Source organism: Piliocolobus tephrosceles, chromosome 17 (assembly GCF_002776525.5).
Source record: "Piliocolobus tephrosceles isolate RC106 chromosome 17, ASM277652v3, whole genome shotgun sequence".
NCBI classification, from domain to species: Eukaryota; Metazoa; Chordata; class Mammalia; order Primates; family Cercopithecidae; genus Piliocolobus; species Piliocolobus tephrosceles.
In genome coordinates this window covers 51,852,644-51,874,986 of record NC_045450.1, presented here as the reverse complement: position 1 = coordinate 51,874,986, position 22,343 = coordinate 51,852,644, and the positions used below count along the sequence as shown (strand labels likewise).

The 22,343-nt window shown below is 40.2% G+C and overlaps 1 protein-coding gene across 4 annotated transcripts in view; it reads right to left on the bottom strand.

Annotated features, from left to right (window-relative positions):
• CBFB (core-binding factor subunit beta) overlaps positions 1-22,343 on the bottom strand; it is a 75,424-nt gene that overhangs the window by 24,154 nt on the left and 28,927 nt on the right. For all 4 annotated transcript variants that reach the window (XM_023210122.3, XM_023210121.2, XM_023210123.3 and 1 more), the window contains one exon: positions 12,539-12,655. In XM_023210122.3, coding sequence (XP_023065890.1) covers positions 12,539-12,655 — 117 coding nt within the window. The remainder of the gene's footprint in view (positions 1-12,538; positions 12,656-22,343) is intronic.

Genomic DNA, 22,343 nt, shown 5'->3' with positions numbered 1-22,343 from the left:
ATCAGTATTTACATAAAAGACAATCAGTATGTGCAGCTGCAAATGGTACATTTAACGTATCAATCTGTAGAGCGTAACTTTTCACTTAAATGACTCTTCCAAATTAATTTCACCCACATTTTTTTGCATATGTAAAAAGTAAAGCTGTTTATATGTTGCTTCATGAACAGAAAAACCTTGCAAACAAAAAGACACTAATTTTACAGCAGTGTCATCAGGTACTTCAAATAGAAAATTCATCAATTCCAATAATGGTTCAATTTTTCTAATCCAATCATGGAATCAAATAAAACTTTGCAGGATCATTATACTGAAGGTGAAATATTGTTTTGTGATTGCCAAAACAAAGTCATTTAAAAAGTACAACAATGAAGATAAAATTATTGGCTTATATTGATAATACAAATGTTGGTGGAACACACTGTATAAAAAATAACATTCTCATTGAATTAGAAATTTACTAGGAACTAGTCGTGGTACACACGTAATTTATAACTGCATCCAAAGAAATGAAGCATTCTATCATTTAGAAGTTATAGTTTATATAGGCCAGGCATGGTGGCTCACACCTGTAATCCCAGCACTTTGGGAGGCAGAGGTGGGTGGATCACGAGGTCAGGAGATCGAGACCATCCTGGCTAAGATGGTGAAACCCCGTCTCTACCAAAAATACAAAAAATTAGCTGGGCGTGGTGGCGGGCGCCTGTAGTCCCAGCTACTGGGGAGGCTGAGGCAGGAGAATGGCGTGAACCCGGGAGGTGGAGCTTGCAGTGAGCCAAGATCACACCACTGCACTCCACAGCCTGGGCGACAGAGCAAGACTCCGTCTCAAAAAAAAAAAAAAAGGTTATAGTTTATATAACTTACAAATAGCTTTATATATCCATAAAGTAACTGAACTGTAGAACTGTGACAAAGCTAATGATGAATTAAAAAAAATAATCTCATGACAGTACACACTGGATTTAAAAAAAACTTGAGTCTCTGAAGAACTATGCTAAAACCAACCTAGTTCCTACAATAATATTGACCTTCTTTTGGTAAATGAGTCTTTGTAGTAACATTTTATTTAAAATTAGTTGGAAATCTCTGATTATTCAATGGTGAAGTACCAAAATTTTCATGTTTTTCAAGTTTTTAGAGAATTATATTAAAAAACAAAGTGTGGCAGATCACCTGAGGTCAGGAGATTGAGACCAGTGTGGCCAACACGGTGAAACCCTGTCTCTACTAAAAATACAAAAATTAGCTGGGCATGATGAAGGGTGCCTGTAATCTCAGTTATTCGGGAGACTGAGGCAGGAGAATGGCTTGAACCCAGGAGCCGGAGGTTGCAGTGAGCTGAGATTGTGCCACTGCACTCCAGTCTAGGAAATGGAAAAAGACTCCATCTCAAAAACAAACAAAAAACAACCAAGTGTGTAAAGAACACATTCAAACTTAAAGACACTAAAAGATGAAAATACAATTTAAATTTGAATCTTTATAACTGTACTCAGAAATATCTTCATCCATAGAAAAACCTTTGAAATATTTTATTTCAGTATTTTATACATATAAAAAAGTACATGTATCTTAAGGCTATGCTGTCCAATATGACAGCCACATACCACAGATAACTACTGCACACTTGAAATATGAATAGTCTATTGGGTACAGTGGCACACACCTGTAGTACCAGGCTGAGGTGGGATGATCAGTTGAGCCCAGGAGTTTGTGGTATAGCGAGACCTTGTCTCAAACAAGAAAAAAAGATTAATCTGAGTTGAGAAGCGAAGTAAGCAGACTATACCCCCTGAATTTCAAATACTCATTACTAAAATAATATATCTCAATAAATTTTTATATTGGTTATATGTTCAAATAATACTTTTGGGTATACTGGGTTAAATAAAATGTAAAAAATCACACTTGTTTCTTTTTCTAACTTTTAAAATGGGCTTCTAGAAAATTTTACTTTATTTTTTCCTAGAAAAATTTAAATTACAGTATATGGTTTGTATATTAATTCTACAGGACCACACTGTCCTAAACCCAGCTTGATGAATTTTCACAAATTGAACTCACCCACATAACTAGAACTATATGAAGAAATGAAACAGTATCAGCATCCTGGAAGTCTCCTGCTCCATTCCAGTAATTAGCCCCCTCCACCCAAGAGGGCACCATAACCCTTACTTCTAGAGCATGTGTTAACGATGAATAGACCTTGGGCATTTCAGTTTCTGTGCTGCTCTACCCTGTTTCCCTCTTGTTCCTAGAGGTGACCACTATCCATAATTTTGTGAATCTACTTATGGCTTTCCTATTATTTATTACCAAGAGGCGTTTTGCTTAATTTTGCCTCTTGTTTACTTTCTATAGAAATAAACAAACGGGGGGTAAAAAAGCATGTATTGGTTTTACCCAACTTTGTACTTTTACATAAATCTATTCATATAACATGTGCTATTTTAAAAATTATTTATTTTTTTGAGACAGTCTGTTGCCCAGGCTGAAGTACAATGGCGCAATCATGGCTCACTGCAGCCTTGACCACCCGGGCTCAAGTGATCCACCTACCTTAACCTCCCAAGTAACTAGGACTACAAATGTGTGCCACCATGCCTGGCTAATTTAAAAAAAATTTTTTTCTTTTTTTTTTTTTGGGATGGGGTCTAGCTCTGTCACCCAGGCTGGAGTACAGTGGTGCGATCTCAGCTCACTGCAACCTCTGCCTGCCATGTTCAAGCAATTCTCCTGCCTCAGCCTCCCAAGTAGCTTGGACGACAGAAACCCACCACCATACCCAGCTACTTTTTGTATTTTTAGTTGAGATGGGGTTTCACCATACTGGCCAAGCTGGTCTCGAACTCCTGACCTTGTGATCTGCCTGCCTCAGCCTCCCAAAGTGCTGAGATTACAGGCATGAGCCACTGTGCCCAGTCAATTTTTTAAAATTTTTGAGATTTTAAAATTTCAGGCTCTTGAACTCCTGAAACAATCCTCCTGTCTTGGCCTCCCAAAGTGCTGGGATTACAAGAGTAAGGCACAATAACTGGCCTGTTCTGTACCCTCAATATTTTTGAGGAACTCACACATATTGGTGTTAGTTGTAGCTTTTCATTCTCATTGTATTTGTGTGACCACGCACTTTATAAATTTCACTGTTAAAGGCCATTTGTGGTTTACAATTTCTAGCTATTACTAATAATACTGTTATAAATGTCCTAGTACATATTTTGTGATGAATATGCATATTCACTCCTGTTGCCATCATGCCTTGGAGTAGAACAGCTAGATCAGTTTATATTATATACATACATATGCATATATATGTGTGTGTGTGCATGCGCAGCTTGCGTATTTACAGCCAGTTTTCCAAACGTTGTGCCAATCTTACACAACCAACACACCAACTGCTGCTCTACATTCTTGTCAATATTTGGTATTGTCTTTTTCATTTTAACCATTCTGATGACTGTGAGTAGTACTGTAGTTTTAATAATTATTTTTCTGATGACCCAATAAAGTTGAATCCTTTTCATTTGCATAGCCTGTTTGTGAACTGCCTGTTAAATGTCTTTTGCCAATTTCTTTTAGGTTGTACTGCGTTTCTTTTCAATGAAAATACTTTCTCACTGAAATGTAAGAGTTCTTTATATATATATACACACACACACACACACACACACACACGCATGCACACACACAAACACATTCTTTTTGAGATGGAGTTTCGCTCTGTTGCCCAGGCTGGGGTGCAGTGACGTGATCTCGGTTCACTGAAACCTCTGCCTCCCAGGTTCAAGCGATTCTCCTGCCTCAGCCTCCTGAGTAGCTGGGATTACAGGTATGTGCCACCATACGTGGCTAATTTGTGTGTTTTTTTGTAGAGATGGGGTTTTGCCATATTGGCCAGGCTGGTCTCGAACTCCTGGACTCAAGTCATCTGCCTGCCTTGGCCTCCCAAAGTGTTGGGATTACAGGCGTGAGCCACTGCGCCTGGCCTCTACATATTTTATGTTAAGTCCTTTGCCAGAAAACATTTTCCACCACTGTTCAGGTTGCCTTCATATTCTCTTAATACTGTCTTTTGATAAACAGTTCTCGGTTTTGCCATAATTCATTATTTATCCATTTACTTACAGTTTAGCATCTTTTGTGTCCTGTTCAAGTTTTTGCCTACTCCAAGGTCACAAAATGATCTTCTCATTTTTCTTTAAAAAGTTTACTGTTTCGGCTGGGCGCAGTGGCTCATGCCTATAATCCTAGCACTTTTGGGAGGCCAAGGTGGGTGGATCATGAGGTCAAGAGATCGAGACCATCCTGGCCAACATGGTGAAACCCCGTCTCTACTAAAAATACACAAATTAGCAGGGCATGATGGTGCGCACCTGTAATCCCAGCTACTCGAGAGGCTGAGGCAGGAGAATCGCTTGAACCCGGGAGGCAGAGGTTACAATGAGCCGAGATCATGCCACTGTACTCCAGCCTGGTGAGAGCTAGACTCCGTCTCAAAATAAAAAAAAAAAACTTTACTGTTTCACATTTTATAAACTGCTATCCATCTGAAATTGATTTCTGTGAATGGTATAAGGGGCTTTGAAATATTTTCCCCTCACAGAAGTGTTTTATTGTCCCAGCGCCATTTACTGAAGAGACCTACCCCCCGCCACCCCGCCCTTGTCTGCATTGCAGTGTTACCTTTGTCTTTGTTTATTGCTGGTATATAGAAATGTAACTGATGGTGCACTGACCCTGTATTACATCTAATACACATGAAATTCACGTGTTAGTTTTCTTTTTTTTGAGACTGAGTCTCGCTTTGTTGCCCAGGCTGGAGTACAGTGGCGCCATCTCGGCTCACTGCAAGCTCCGCCTCTAGGGTTCACGCCATTCTACTGCCTCAGCCTCCAAGTAGCTGGGACTACAGGCGTGCACCACCACGCCCGGCTAGTTTTTTGTATTTTTAGTAGAGACGGGGTTTCACCGTGTTAGCCAGGATGGTCTCGATCTCCTGACCTCGTGATCTGCCCGCCTCGGCCTCCCAAAGTGCTGGGATTACAGGCGTGAGCCACTGCGCCCAGCTAGTTTTCTTAATAGTTTGTAAATTATCTTAGATTTTCTAAGTACATGTATTTTCTGCAAATAAGAGTTGGGTGTTTTGTTTTGTTCTGTTTTTAAGACGGAGTCTCGCTCTGTCGCCCAGGCTTGGAGTGCAGTGGCAGGATCTCAGCTCACTGCAAGCTCCGCCTCCTGGGTTCACGCCATTCTCCTGCCTCAGCCTCCCAAGTAACAGGGACTACAGGTGTCCTCCATCATGCTCGGCTAATTTTTGTAGTTTTGGTTGAGACAAGTTTCACCATGTTAGCCAGGCTGGTCTCGAACTCCTTACCTCAGGTGATTTGACCGCCTCAGCTTTCCAAAGTGCTGGGATTACAGGCATGAACCACTGCGCCCAGCCTCATGTTTTTTGAGATGGAGTCTCACTCTGCTACCCAGGCTGGAGTGCAGTGGCACGATCTTGGCTCACTGCAACCTCCACCTCCTGGGTTTAAGTAATTTTCCCGCTTCAGCCTCCTGAGTAGCTGGAACCACAGACACACACCACTATGGCTAGTTTTTGAATTTTCAGTAGAGACGGGGTTTCACCATGTTGGCCAGGCTGGTCTCGAACTCCTGACCTCAAGTGATCCACATGTCTCGGCCTCTCAAGAGTGCAGGGATTACAGGTGTGACCCACCACACCTGGTCACATGTCTTCTGTTTCTTTTTGGGAAAAGAATCTTGGATGGGATTCCTATTTTTAACTGGAAATGATCTGATTCTGAAGTAACTGAACTTGGCAAAAATTTCAGAAGAATCATAAATAGAGACAGAATAATAAAAAGAGACAGCTTCGACAGGTTTTTTTCTTATCTCAAACTTGTCAAAGAAAGGTACTCTGGACAAAAGCAGAGACAATACCTGTGAAAATATTTCAGCTGAAATATATATACAATTTAATCTTTCAAAAATGGAATTGACTCTCTTTCATTTAGCTTAGTTTACCAGATACTTCAGCATTTGTTAAGAGAGTATTTTGTCAATTTTTTACACGTTTACAGACACTCAATTGAAGATGTCAACAGTTCCAAATTTACTAATTATAACATGCAATTCTGAAGCATATTGCAAGCACTTTTATGAAGAAAATAAAAGTAAGAGACTAGATGCAGTGGCTCATGCCTATAATACCAGTGCTTTGGGAGGCTGAGGCAGGAGGATCATTTGAAGCCAGCAATTCAAGACCAGCCTGGCCAACATGGTAAGACCTTGTCTTTGCAAAAATAAAAAAAACTTAGCCAAGCATGGCAGGAGCTTGAAGCTGTAGTGAGCTGTCACTGTACCACTACACTCCGACCTGAGCAACAGAGCAAGATTCTGTAACTAAAAAAAAAGAAAAAAGGGGCCAGGCATGGTGGCTCACACCTGTAATCCCAGCATTTTGGGAGGCCAAGGTGGGTGGATCACCTGACGTCAGGAGTTGAAGACCAGCCTGACCAACATGGAGAAACCCATCTCTACTAAAAATACAAAATTAGCTGGGCATGGTGGCACATGTCTGTAATCCCAGCTACTCAGGAGGCTGAGGCAGGAGAATCACTTGAACCCAGGAGGCAGAGGCTGCGGTGAGCCCAGATTATGCCACTGCACTCCAGCCTGGGTGACAAAGCAAGACTCTATCTGAAAAAAAGGAAAAAGAAAAAAGAGAAGAAAAACAAGACCATATGGAAAAATCTATATATTCTTCAGAAAAATATTGGATACAGATATGAGACTAATAAAGTGCAAAAGTATCAAGACTAAGTATTCTGCTTATTAATCTTAATGTTCAGAAGATTAACATAAAGATGTAACTTTTATTTTGCTTTAATGTGTACATATTTTATTTAAAAACATTTTTGAAAGTGTTTTTTGAATGAAACAATTTTTCTAGGGCTAGCAATATAATAAAATCAATTTGTGGGTCAATAAATTTGTGGGTCAAAATGTTACATAATTTCAGTTATTTTAAACAAGATCTTCTTCTTTTAGGAGTAATACGGTGACAATAAGTAATATGGTCACTCTCATCCTATATCAAATGATATTAATTATGAATGATAAAACATTAACCATGAACTTAAGTAACTTTTCAAAAACCTGTTTTCTGGTTAATTTAGAAGAGTTATTTCTGCCTGTGTGATCAGCAGAGAGAAACAAAGCTGTGTTGGGACATGGAAGTGAGGCTGCCACCAGGCTCACTTGCTAGAGATGGGGCCTATTCCAGCCCAATGAGAGAGGGCTGAAATCCATGCTTTGTGATTTTACACTCTACTACACAAGACAGACATCTGCAGAAGAGTGGAAACCCTAAGTATAAAATGCTGAAGTACAAGCAGTAACAAATAAGAGTCTTCGTTTAGGAACTGTACTGCATGCCAGATATTGTGCTAGGAATGGCCCTTTACATATGCTATCCCATTCAACAGCCCACAATTTTGTGGGCACCATTATCCCATCTTAGGAAGGAGAAATCTGAGGCCTGGAGAGATTGAATAACTTGCCAGCATCACAAAGCTGGTGTTTTAGTCATCTCAGGATGCCATACTAAAATACCATAAATGGAGTGGCTTAAACAACAGAAATTTATTTTCTCACATTTCTGGAGACCAGTAGTCCCAGATCAAGGTGCCAGCCAATTTGGTTCCCCATGAGGAACCTCCTTTCGGCTTGCAGACATCCATCTTCTCACTGTGTCCTCATATGGCAGAGGGAGAGGGAGAGGGGGAGGGGGAGAGGGGAGAGGGGAGGGGAAGGGGGGAGGGGAGAGGGGAGGGGGAGGGGGAGAGGCAGAGGGGAGAGGGAGAGGGAGAGGGGGAGGGGGAGGAAGAGCTCCCTCCTGTCTGTTCTCATAAGGACACTAACCCTACTGGATCAGAGCCCCACTCTTATGCCTTTATCTAACCTTAATTACTTCCATAAATGCCCTATCTTCAAGTACAGTAACAACAGAATAGGGCTTCAACATATCAATTTGGGGATGGGATACATAAACATTCAGTCCATAAGAGCTAGTAAGTGGTGGGGCCAGGATTCACATTATACGACTATGAACTTCTGCCCCTAGTGTCTACATTTCATTGCCTCTTTACTTATATTATCTTGCAGATGACCTGGGGACAAGGAGAGCTACAGGGAAGTACTGATTGCTACCTAAATAGTTGGAGTCACCTGCTTTCAATTTTTTTATTATATACTGTATAACTCCCATTATCATAAGAGTTATGTAACTCCGTTGTGATAGCAGTAAACTATCATCACAGATGGCACTCAATGTGTAACGATATAGTTCAATTTGGGGACTATGGAAATAAGGCTTGGAAAACTCCAAGTATAAAAAATGTTAAAAATTTTAATCTAGCATCTTAATAAAATACTTTAGTTTTTGTTGTTTGTTTTTGAGACAAGGTCTTGCTCTGTCACTCAGGCTGGAGTGCAGTGGTGCAATCTCGGTTCATTGCAATCTCTGCCTCCTGGGTTCAAGCAACTATCCCACCTCAGCTTCCTGAGTAGCTGGGACTACAGGTGCACACCACCACAGCTGGCTAATTTTTTTCTCTTTTTGGTAGAGACAGAGTTTTGCCACATTGCCCAGGTAGGTCTCAAACTCCTGGGACCAAGCAATGCTCCTGCCTCTGCCTTCTCAAGTGTTGGAATTACAGTGTGAGCCACTGCACCTTGTCAAAATAATTCAGTTTTAAAAGTCAATCCAATCTGAATTTTCCTTATATAAATAAAGTCTGCTTTATAAATAAAGTCTGCTTTATCACTTCTTAATAGAAAATAGTCTTCTAGATTGCTGGTTATTATTTTTCTGAAAGAACTGGGAACTGATTAGCATTGTGGAAATCAGGGTAGAGCATGGATTCTTTATTTTTGTTAGAGATGAAGTCTCATTATGTTGCCTAGGCTGGGCTGGAACTCCTGGGATCAAGGGATCCTCCTGCCTCAGTCTCCCAAGTAGCTAGGACTACGGACATGTGCCATTGGGATGACCCAGGCCAGACTAAGGATTCTTTCTTAAGAATTTTCACTTTGAATCTTAAACTTTTCACTAGGAACTTTTCGTTTTTTGATCCCCTTTAAAGAAAATTCTTACATTTCCATATATAAAGAACTATATGGGAAGAGACAACAAAGAAACAACAGTTTCTTTATATTCCTGTTACTATTTTAACTTTGTTAAGAAGGTTAATATCAGGGAAACAATTAAAAGACATTAATATCTGCTAATAATCAGGTGCTTTTACATTTTCGTTGTTTTTAAAGAGACAATGAGTCACTTTGTCACCCAGGCTTGAGTGCAGTGGTGCGATCATAGCTCACTGCAGCCTCAAACTCCTGGGCTCAAGTGATCCTCCCACCTTAGTCTCCCAAAGTGCTGGGATTACAGGTGTGAGCCACAGCACCCGATCTGCTTTTACATTTTCTTTCAGTGTTTTTAATATGTCATCCCACAACTTTCTGGCCTCCATGATTTCAAAAGAAGTCAGCTGTTAATCCTACTGTGGTTCCTTTGCATGTGAGGAATCCCCTTTCTTGCTGCTTTCATGATTCCCTGTCTTTCAACAGTTTATAATGTGACTAGGTACGGATTTCTGTTTATCCTACTTTGTCCATTGAGCTTCTTGAACAATGTAAATTAACATTTTTCATCAAATGTGAGAGTTTCTGGCTATTATTTCTTAAAATGTATCTTCAGCCTCTTTCCTTTCCCAAACTTTCATTACATTTATGTTAATATGTGTGCTGATGTCCCACAGGTCCCCAAAACTCTGTTCATTTTTTTTGTTCATATGTCAGCTCTTATCTGCCATTTAGTCTGTGAACTTTTTGTTACTACTATACTTTCCAACTCCAGAATTTCTTTCTTCTTTTTTTTTTTTTTCTTTTCTTTTTTTTTTTTTTGAGATGAAGTCTTGCTCTGTTGCCCAGGCTGGAGCAGAGTGATGCGATCTTGGCTGGCTGCAACCACTGCCTCCTGGGTTTAAGCTATTCTCCTAACTCAGCCTCCTGAGTAGTTTTGATGGCAGGCATATGCCACAACACCCAGCCTGTTTTTTCTCTTTTTTTTTTTTTTGAGATGGAGTTTTGCTCTTGTTTTGCCCAGGCTGGAGTGCAATGGTGCAAACTGCAACCTCCGCCTCCCGGGTTCAAGTGATTCTCGAGCCTCAGCCTCCCGAGTAGCTGGGATTACAGGCATGTGCCACCACGCCTGGCTAATTTTGTATTTTTAGTAGAGACAGGGTTTCACCATGTTAGCCAGGCTGGTCTTTAATTCCTGACCTCAGGTGATCTGCTCGCCTTGGCCTCTCAAAAAGTGCTGGGATTATAGGAGTGAGCCACCGCACCCAGCCTCAACTCCAGAATTTCTATTTGACACTTCTTAATAATTTAGATCTGTTTATTGATATACTCTACTTGTTGAGTCATTGCCATCATAATTTCCTTTAATATTAAAAGGAAAGAATTTTCCTTTAGTTCTTTGAGCATATTTATAATAACTACTTTGAAGTCTTTCTCACTAAGAACCAACATTTGCACCCCCTCAAAGACAGTTTATATTGCTTGCTTTTTCCCCTTTGTATAAGTCGCATTTTCATATTTGCATGTCTCATAACTTTTTGTTGAAAACTAGACAATTTAGATAATACACTGTAGCAACTCTGACTTCTGATCCTTGCTTTCAGCTTGTTGTTGACAAGTGTTTGTTTACTGACTTGCCTGGACTAATTCTGAGGAGTCTGTTTTCCTCAGCAGTGCACAGCCTCTGATGTCACTGCTCAGTTTTTCTTTTTTTTTCCTTTTCAGAGAAAGGATCTCACTCTGTTGCCAAGGCTGCAGTGCACTGGCATGATCATAGTTCACTGCAGCCTTGAACTCCTGGACTCAAGCGATCCCTCCACCTCAGTGTCCTAAGTAGCTAGGACTACAGACACATGCCACCACACCTGGTTAATTTTTAAAACTGTGGAGATGGGGTCTCACCATGTTGCCCAGGCTGGTCTTTAACTCTTGGGCTCATGTGATCCTGCCATCTTGGCCTCCCCAAATGCTGGGATTATAAGCGTGAGTCATCGTGCACAGTTGTCTTTTTAAGTCTTGCTTTCTGGGGGTTTGTCCCTGGATCAGCATAGTTCAGCTGTCAGCCAATGATTGGCCAGAGGTTTTACGCAAACACCTTGAGCCAGCAGACTTCCACCTTTTGCCACTGGACTTGTGCGTGGCTTGGAGAAATGCTTTCAAAGTTCAGGGAGTTTGTCAGTCTATCTTGTGTTCACCCAGGGAAAAGTAGCATGCAAGGGCCTTCTGTGTTCTCTTCAGAGCAGATGTAGCCTTGTACATGCATACAGCTTTCTGGATGACATGAGTGTAATCTTAGTAGGGTCTACTTTACCTACCTCTTTCCCTGAATCTCCCTGATAAATTTCTGGCTGGTCTGCCATTTCATTGCTTTCTGCAACATTAGCTTTGCCAGATTGTTTGCAAATGAGACCTCTATCATTTTAAACAACATGCCTGTGTATGGATTTTTTTTCCCAAGCCCTACTTTTAATAAAGTCAGCTCTCTTTGACAGGACAACAGATCTACCAGTGTTCATGGCTTACCCTGCCTGCCCAGGAAGAACTTGAGGGACCACACAGCTGGGGAATGGGAGCAGCTCCTGACTAAAATGCCACAGTCACTGATCTTACTGAGAATCAATAGCTTCCGTGAGGCCTTAAATGGGTGTGGTTTGTTGTTGTTGTTTTTGAGACAGACTTTTGTTCTGTTGCCCAGCCTGGAGTGCAGTGGCACCATCTTGGCTCACTGCAATCTCTGCCTCCTGGGTTCGAGTGATTCTTGTGCCTCAACCTCCCGAGTAGCTGGGATTACAGGTGTGTACCACCACACCTGGCAAATTTTTGTATTTTTAGTAGAGACGGGGTTTCACCATGTTGGCCAGGCTGGTCTTGAAATCCTGACCTCAAGTCTCAGGTGATCCGTCTGCCTTGGCCTCCCAAAGTGCTGGGATTATAGGTGTGAGCCACCACGTCCAGCTCTTTTTTTTTTTTTAAACAATTTTTGTCAAGTTTTATCATTGCTTTCTGGGGAGAGGACTTGTTGAGCTCCTCACTCAAGCATTCCAAAAGCATGGTTCCTACATTTTATTTTGAACTGTTTTTTCTTTTTTCCCTATTCATAATATTGTAAAGATCAAGAACAAATATTTTAAGGAACTACTTACTGGACTTTGAAGCCCCCACTGAGCAGATACGAATAACCCATGAAATTTAGAACTGCTGAAGAAAAAACTTTCCCAAAATCAGGATCAGAATTTGAGTCTCAACATTTTCAGGATTCCTCAATATTGCTTCAACATAATACTTTCTATACTTAAAGACTGGGTAAAATAGGTCCCCAGACAAAGGCAAGATTAGGGACTACAAATAAAAGGACCATGCTCAATAAAGCCTGACGTTACCCTACCTGGGCTCGCTCCTCATCAAACTCCAGACAGCCCATACCATCCAGTCTCTGGAGATCAATCCAGCCTTTCCAGATAACACAGACTCCATTCAGAATCATGGGAGCCTTCAAATACACCTAAGACACAGAAAAGGACAAAAATCATTGAAAAGCATCAGGCATATGAAAATAAAAAGATTAAACTTACTTATATAAACTCTGTAGAAAAGATGAATAAAATTATGATTGATTGATTGACTGAGATGGAGTTTCGCTGTGCTCCCCAGGCTGGAATGCAGTGGCACGATCTCAATTCACTGCAACCTCTGCCTCCCAGGTTCAAGCAACTCTCCCGCCTCAGACTCCCCAGTAGCTGGGATTACAGGCGCTCAAGCACCATGCCTGGCTAATTTTCTTTTTTTTTGTATTTTTAGTAGAGATGGGGTTTCACCATGTTGCCCAGGCTGGTCTCGAACTCCTGAGCTAGGCAATCCGCCCGCCTTGGCCTCCGAAAGTGCTAGGATTACAGGCATGAGCTACCATGCCTGGACAGACACTTTGATTTTTGAATGTTGGGTAGAAAGATGGAAAACAATTGGAAGCCACCACCCTCTGAAGACAGCATGCACTATTTCCCTCAACGTGGGTTCCTGGAGCCATGCAGGATCAGGCTCTTGATATTCCCTTCAGTTTTATAAGCTATCTCATAGATTCCTGATAATTAATCTTTTTTTCTTTTTATTTTTTTGTCTTGTTAGCCAGAGTTGATTTCTACTGCTTTTAACCAAAGAACTTGAACTGGTATAATATTTGCTATTATATCACATTAAGTAGTATGTGGTTATCTTTAGGTGTCCATAAATAATTCGAAAAAAAACACTGCTATCCTTTATATGGGATTATGAAATTTAATTCAAGTTATTTCACAGTCTTTTATTTATTATTTTTTTTACTTTTCCCAATATGCAACAATAAGCTGAATCAGTCTTTTAAATACAGTAGAAAAGTTATAAGGTCACAGGGTTTGACTACATGTAGTATGAATCATTGATCTCGAAACTGTTAAGTTAACCCAAAATCTACTTCTTTCAATTCCCTGTTGAAATTCTTAAATACTATAACAAAATCAACTAAGACAATAAGGCTAGGCACCAGTGGCTAATGCCTGTTATCCCAATACTTTGGGAGGCCAAGGTGTGAGGATCACTTGAGGCCAGGAGTTCAAGACCTGCCTGGGCAACATAGAGAGACCTCACCTCTAAAAAGTTAAAAAATAAAAATAAAAAAATGAATAAACTTAACCAAGCATCTTGAATTCTTTTTTTTTTTTTTGAGATGGAGTCTTGCTCTGTTGCCCGGGTTGGAGTGCAGTGGCCGGATCTCAGCTCACTGCAAGCTCTGCCTCCCGGGTTTTACGCCATTCTCCTGCCTCAGCCTCCGGAGTAGCTGGGACTACAGGTGCCCGCCAAGTTTTTTTTTTTTTTTTGCATTTTTAGTAGAGACGGGGTTTCACCGTGTTAGCCAGGATGGTCTCGATCTCCTGACCTTGTGATCCGCCCGTCTCAGCCTCCCAAAGTGCTGGGATTACAGGCTTGAGCCACCGCGCCCGGCTGCATCTTGAATTCTTAATGGAAATGTGTTTATTCCTTACACATAATACCTTTAGATAAGAAAATTAGCCAGACTTCCTATTGTATCACATCCAACAAGTATATCTGCTTATACATTAGAGAAGTATCAAAAATGAGTATCCTAGGATATGGTAACATCTCAAGTCACTGACAAATTAAATATGTTCACTATACTTTATGCACTGAGGTTTAAAAAAGTACCAACAAATTTTAAAAAGATCTTTAAGATTGCTAAAACCAAAAGTATCTCCCATCTGGTGAACCTTCAGCTTTATGACAAAACTCCTATATCCTGGCTAGGTGCGGTGGCTCACGCCTGTAACCCCAACACTTTGGGAGGCTAAGGCGGGCAAATCATCTGAAGTCAGGAGTTTGAGAGCAGCCTGGCCAACATGGCAAAACCCCATCTCCACTGAAAATACAAAAATTAGCCAGGCATGGTTGCAACCACAGCTATAATCCCAGCTACTCAGGAGGCTGAGGCAAGAGAACCACTTGAACTTGGGAGGCGGAGATTGCAGTGAGCTGAGATAGTGCCACTGCACTCCAGTCTGGGTGACAGTGGAGACAAAAAAAAAAAAAAGAGAGGGAAAGAAAACTTCTGTTTCACATTTTCATTAACTTTTCTTCTGGAAAAACAAAAATCAAACAAAAAAAAAACAGTTTCTTCATCATTCTTTCTCAAGTAAATAAATAACTCTAGAATAAAAATTGCTTTAGGTATACATCATACCCAAATTTAGATCATTTTGATCACCAAATTAATTCTCATATTGGCTCAAAATACAATTGTTCCCAAGAGTATCCACCCAGAAAGGATGGTGCTAACTCTATTATCCTGAGGTGAATATTTTATTGTGATAAACAATATAAGAGAAATTTATTACAGGTTCTACAATCTTTCCACTCCTAATACCACACCATTCTAATAGTTACTTTTAAAAACATAATTTTAGGGCCGTGTGCGGTGGCTCATGCTTGTAATCGCAACACTTTGGGAGGCCAAGGCAGGTGGATCACAAGGTCAGGAGTTCGAGACCAGCCTGGCCAACAAAGTGAAACCCCATCTCTACTAAAAATACAAAAATTAGCTGGGCGTGGTGGCAGGCACCTGTAATCCCAGGTACTTGGGAGGCTGAGGCAGGAGAATCGCTTGAACCCAGGAGGCAGATGTTGCAGTAAGCTGAGATGGCGCAACTGCACTCCAGCCTGGGTGAAAAGGCTAGACTCTATCTCAAAAACAAACAAACAAATAAACAAAACACATAATTTTAGGTGTTCTCTACCTCGTTTAACATGAGTTTCTGAATAAACCAGCATAGGTTAGGTTAATATTTACTGCATTGGTTAATATTTACTGCATTGAACAAGATATTTTTAATGCTGAGGAAGCAGGAATTCTTCAGTGAGTTTTCAAAACTGCAGATTATCAAATATATCTTTATTAACGAGGCTTTTCATTTACCTGCACCAAATGTATTTCCTTTGGGAAATCCAGTGCTTTGTGAGCTCAAATCTGGCATTATTTATTACCTGTTTAATTATATAAAAATTTGTAAAACAGTTTCTCATTTTGAGGAAAAGCTGGAAGCATCTTTTTTTAAAACCCCTTTCAGTAGTCTCTTCAGTCTCTTGGATTCTTTTTGTTTTAGAGATGTCTAATAATAACAACTGACTGCCAATAATTATAAATACAATAAAAAATTACCTCTGAGATACCTTTAAAATAGTACTTATAGAATTTATGCCCTCTGGCTGGGCGCAGGGGCTTATGCCAGTAATCCTAGCCCTTTAGGAGGCCGAGGCAGGAGGTCAGGAGTTCAAGAACAGCCTGGCCAACATGGTGAAAGCCTGTCTCTACTAAAAACAAAAAAATCAGCTGGGCGTAGGTGTGCATGCCTGTAGTCTCAGCTACTAGGGAGGCTGATGCAGAAGAATCGCTTGAACCTGGGAGGCAGAGGTTGCAGTGAACTGAGGTCGCACCACTGCACTCTAGCCTGGGAGACAGAGTAAGACTCTGTCTCAAAAAAAAATAATAAATAAATAAATAAATAAAAATTTATGCTTTCCTGGTATATATTTGTGTCATTCCCCTTCACTACTGAACCCAATCATTTCTGCTAAGGGCTGCAATGAACCACACTGAACCAATTTCTACTTATATTGGAAAATAACCAAAATACAAAAGGTTCCATTTCTCCTCCTATTTGGACCAAGGGAAATAGTCTTCCGTTACAACTGAAACCGTTTAACCACACATTTCCTTCTGTTCTGATAAGTGCTCATTCCCTTCCACACTGTGCATTTAAAACTCCACCAATGTGCACCAAATCAAACAAGTGACTATGCCGACCTCTGCTAAACCCCTCACAAAACCTAAAAACAATATCCCTTATTTCATCTCAGTGAAACGTGATTTACCATCTCTCATGAATATTTCCATCCACAAATCTTCATTAATCTTAAATCCTGTTAGAAGGCTAACGGTGGACAGGGCAGCATGCACTGGGGACTGTTGTTTCACCTATTAGCACACCTCATTATAAATTCTAATCATGAAGACATCTTTTCTAATAGCAAAGTCAACTTTACACCACTTTAATTGGATTTTATATTAGTCATCAATGATTTACATTCTTTAGAATTGAAGATTCCACAATCTCTTAGCTTATTCTTTTTTAAAAAATTATTATTATTTTTGAGACAGAGTCTTACTCTGTCTCCCAGGCCGAAGTGCAATGGCATGATCTTGGCTCACTGCAACCTCCACCTCCCAGGTTCAAGTGACTCTCCCTGCTCAGCCTCCCGAGTGGCTGAAATTGCAGGCGCACGCCACCACACCCCACTAACTTTTCTATTTTTAGTAGAGACAGGGTTTCGCCATGTTGGCTGGGCTGGTCTCAAACTCCTGACCCAGCCAGCTTATTCATATTAATGTCCATAGTCAAAAACATTTTCCTGGCTGGGCGTGGTGGCTCACACCTGTAATCCCAGTACTTTGGGAGGCTGAGGCAGGGCAGATCACCTGAGGTCAGGAGTTCGAAACCAGCCCGGCCAACAAGGCGAGACCCCGTCTCTACTAAAAATAAAAAAAATTAGCCAGGTGTGGCGGTGGGCACCTGTAATCCCAGCTACTCAGGAGGCTGAGGCAGGAGAACCGCTTGAACCCGGGAGACAGAGGTTGCAGTGAGCCAAAGAAAAAAAAATTTCCTTATAAAATTACTTAACTTTTTAAAAGCCAGTTTATTATTTGTTTATAAATGTTCTTTCACGACAAAGAAAACCAATGCTCTATTTTGGGAAAATTCTAAATGGTTTCAGAAAATGAGTAAAATTCTTTGTTTTATGAGATGGAGTTTTGCTTTTAACGCCCAGGCTGGAGTGCAGTGGTGCAATCTTGGCTCACTGCAACCTCCACCTCCCAGGTTCAAGGGATTCTCCTGCCTCAGCCTCCTAAGTATCTGGGATTACAGGCGCCCAACACCACGCACCGCTAATTTGTGTATTTTCAGTAGAGATGGGATTTCACCACGCACCACTAATTTGTGTATTTTCAGTAGAGATGGGAGTTCAAGACTAGGTGAGGCTAGTCTTGAACTCCTCACCTCAGGTGATCCGCCTGCCTCAGCCTCCCAAAGTGTTGGGATTACAAGTGTGAGTCACCGCGCCCAGCCAGAAAATGACGACAATTTTTAATCAAGACTAATGTCTGCAATTATAATTAAAAATAATATTTAGATGATCCTAGTGATTTATTTAGATGTTCTCATGCAAATAAATACAGTTTTATGTGTACATCTTCAAAGTAAATGCTTGGTGCTTTCATGTATTCATGAATACCAAACTTCAAAGTATAAAGAAAATAAAATTCTGTCTCTTAACAGTTTGGCATTTTATAATGTAATTCAATAATGTCATTTAATACACAGTGAAATGCTTCTGTCAAAAAAAATGTCATTTAAGCACAAAGACAGTTTTTCACTGAAAATGATTCCTTATTTAAAGTTATTATTCCTTAAAGTTATTAAAGTTATTATTCCTTATTTAAAGTTATTATTCCTTATTAAATTAGTTCCTTATTTAAAGTTATTCCTTATTTAAAGTTATTATTCTAATAACTTTAAAAAGAAAAGTCATTAGAATATGAATCAGGGATTAAACCCATTGTCCTAGAACAATGAAATGTTTTATACAAAATGAATTTAAAATGGGTAAACAGATGCAGCTAACCATACATGAGAAAAACAAGAAAACAGTTTATCTTTCCAAAAGTAAAATATCACAAATACGTTTGAGACTTCACAGAAGGTTAAAAAGTGACTATAGTTTCATACCTTGTGTTCTTCTGGAAAAGGGGAAAGCTAGTTCAACACAATTTTTAATCATCTCAAGCTCTAAATATAAGTATGTGTGATGTTATATTCAATCTAAATTACACATGATATCACCTAATTTTCACATTCTGTAGCTTTAAATTTCCCACCACTAATGCAGTAGAGCTTCAGCAAAATATGTTTGTACCATCAACTGTGGTATCACCTATACAATGGAATATTACTTGATCATAAAAAGGAATGAAATGTTTATACACACAAAAACACAGAATGAACCTTGAAAACACAATACTAAGTGAATGAAGCTAGAAAAAGGCTACATATTATTTGAAATGTCCAGAAAGCTGGCCGGCGTGGTGGCTCATGCCTGTAATCCCAGCACTGTGGGAGGCCAAAGTGGGCGGATCACCTGAGGTTGGGAGTTCGAGATCAGCCTGACCAACATGGAGAAACCCCGTATCTACTAAAAATACAAAATTAGCTGGGCATGGTGGTGCATGCCTGTAACCCCAGCTACTCGGGAGGCTGAGGCAGGAGAATCGTTTGAATCCAGGAGGCGGAGGTTGTGGTGAGCCAAGATCGCGCCATTGCACTCCAGCCTGGGCAACAAGAATGAAACTCCGTCTCTAAAAGCAAATAAACAAAAACAAACAAACAAACAAAACCCCAGAAACATCCACAAAGCTGAATCTAGAGCGACAGAGCGACAGAAAGTAGGTAAGTAGTTGCCAGGGGCACAGGGGAGTAGCAAATGAGGAGCAATTGCTACTATGTATGGTATTTCTTTACCATGTGATGAAAATGTTTTGAAATTAAATAGTAATGATGGTTGCAGAACTCTCAATGTATTAAAAACCAATGAAATGTACACTCTAAAAGAGTGAATTTTATGGTATGTGAATTATATCTCAATGAGATATAATTCATTTATAAAATGTCATTTTTAAAAGTTTCCTGCCAGGCATGGTGGCTCACACCTGTAATCTTAGCATACTTTGGGAGGCCACGGTGGGAAGACTGCTTGAGTTCAGGAGTTCAAGACCAGTCAGGGCAACATACTGAGACCTCATCTCTACAAAAAATTAGCCAGGTGTGGTGTTACACACCTGCAGTCCCCGAAACTCTCTGCAGGCTGAGCAGGCAGGATCACCTAAGCCCAGGAGGTTGAGGCTGCAGTGAGCCATGATCGTGCCACTGCACTCCAGATTGGGCAACAGAGCAAAACCCTGTCAAAAAAAAAAATCAAAAAGAAAAAAGAAAAAGAAAAAAGAAAAGAAAAATGAAAAGTTTGCAACAATTTTTATCTGCCACATGTAAGTGACATCTATGAGATATCCAAATCAAGATTTTGAGGAGGCAGTTACATATGGGATTCCAGCATTCTGAGAATAGATCTGGGCTGTTATGAATCTGGCAGCCATCAACAATAGCATGGTATTTAAATACAGAGGAAAGGAAGAGACCCCGGAGTAAGCAGGGGAAAAGAAGGGGACCCAGGAAGAATCTGGAGGAAGTCCAACTTTTAGATGGTTGAGTAGAAGAAAAAACCCCAGCAGAGCAGGCTATGAACAGCCGGTGAAGAAACCTGTAAGGAGCGCAGGTTAAAGGTTGTTACAGGTCCCCATTTAAAATTTCCCCTTTGTTGGCTGCATTAGATGGAGTTCAGAAAACCTGCAGGGGTTTGGGCTTACAGATATGTTTCAAGAAGACCAGAAACTTCTCTGTGCAAAAATGTGTTTGAGACCATGTGCATTTTTCTAATGAAATCCACTGCTTTCATTAGATGCTCCAAAGGGGTGTGCAAGGCAAAAAGGATTCAATTATGATAGAAAAACTCCATTTCTCCCTTTCCCTCATAGACACAAATATCTTTCTAATACAGAGCCTGAGATGGTAAATGTTCTTTATTTAGTAAATGAACCAAACTTAAGTAGCTCAATATTACTAATCCTGTGTTTTGAAATTTAAGTATCAAAGAAATAACCTAGGTCAACTTCTCATGTATTAACCTGTACAAACAGTTCTTTGAGGGTCTGGAAGGTACTTATTCTATGAATATCTAAATTTGGAATAAGCAGTGACATCCTTACCCGTCTTTTCCTCTACAATACTATGTAACTTACAGACAAGATCATGGTTTCTAGGTAGCCGAGATGAGAGAGAGAAATTGAAGGTACAAAGGGATGGCAAAGTTCCCTTTTTTGAGTGATTCTAAAGAAGAGAATTTCAAGGCAATTAAAACAGAGTAACTATAGATTTGCAAACAAGACCCCCATGCACATCAGTACTGAGTCATAAAATCAATACACACAGAAACCAGGTGTCAAAGCTACTGAGAAAAGCAAGAAGCTGAAACTTCACTGTCAAAAAATTCCTTTTGACTGGAAAGGATATCTCACTTCTCTGTAATAAGCTGTTAGAGCTTAAACTCTTGTGGCTCTAGTCTATAAACTGATGTCTTAAGAAAACGTAAGAAGGTGTGATCATTCATTACTCCTTAGGTTCTCAGTAAATATTTAAATACTGATTAATAGAAGAACAGAAAACAGCTAGAATTTAGAATTTTTTTCTTGTAAGTTTCCAATAATAATTTCCATTTGAAAAGATCCACCTATTCAACAAATGTTTATTACATAGGTTGGGCGTGGTTCATGCTTGTGATCCCAGCACTTTGGGAGGCTGAGGCGGGTGGATCACTTACTAGGAGTTCAAGACCCAACCTGGCCACATGGTGAAATCCCATCAACACTAAAAATACAAAAATTAGTTGGACATGTTGTCATGCATCTGTAATCCCAGCTACTCAGGAGGCTGAGGCAGGAGAATCACTTGAACCCAGGAGACAGAGGTTGCAGTGAGTCAAGATGGTGCCATTGCACTCCAGCCTGGGCAACAGAGCAAGACTCCATCTCAAAAAAAAAAAAAAAAAAAAAAAGATTTGAGTAACCAGTGTGACGTCATATTCATGAATGGAAAGACTACAAATGACAATTTATCCCAAAGTAATCTTAAACGAAATTCCAATGAAATATCTGAAATATCAAAATAATGTTTTTTAGAATTTAGGAAGTCTACAGTTCACATAAAAGAATCAGGCCATCCATGAAAAATTAGAGAAAGAATAATTTTTTGTTCTTTCAGATATTAAAACATAACACAATCAGTAAATACATAGGAGTGCTGTGGCAGTCAGCTATAACTTAATGGAACAGAACCAAAAAATTCAAAAATGAAACCAAGTATATAAATACTTAATATAGGCCGGGCGCGGTGGCTCACGCCTGTAATCCCAGCACTTTGGGAGGCTGAGGCGGGCGGATCACAAGGTCAGGAGATTGAGACCATCCTGGCCAACACAGTGAAACCCTGTCTCTACTAAAAATACAAAAATTAGCTGGGTGTGGTGGCACGCGCCTGTAGTCCCAGCTACTCAGAAGGCTGAGGCAGGAGAGTTGATTGAACCTGGGAGGCCAAGGTTGGAGTGAGCTGAGATCATGCCACTGCACTCCAACCTGGCGACAGAGCAAGACTCTGTCCAAAAAAAAAAAAAAAAAAAAAGGCCTGCTAGAATCCAGGCAGGTCTGCTGATCGTTGACCACCAAAAACAAGCATCCCTCACCACCAAAAACAAGCATGTTACATGGGATGTTTATACTACGCTGTTAATGGGAAAAGACACAATACAATACTAGGTAAAGAAAATGATTAAGCCTATGCGCACGCGCATACACACAGACTTGCCATTGTTATACTTTATCAAGTCTATACAAACACTGAATTAGTGAACACTAAACCACTGTTCCTAAGGGAAATGCAGAGGTAGGTTCCTTCTAGCCTAACATCTTCCTCAACTGATCAATA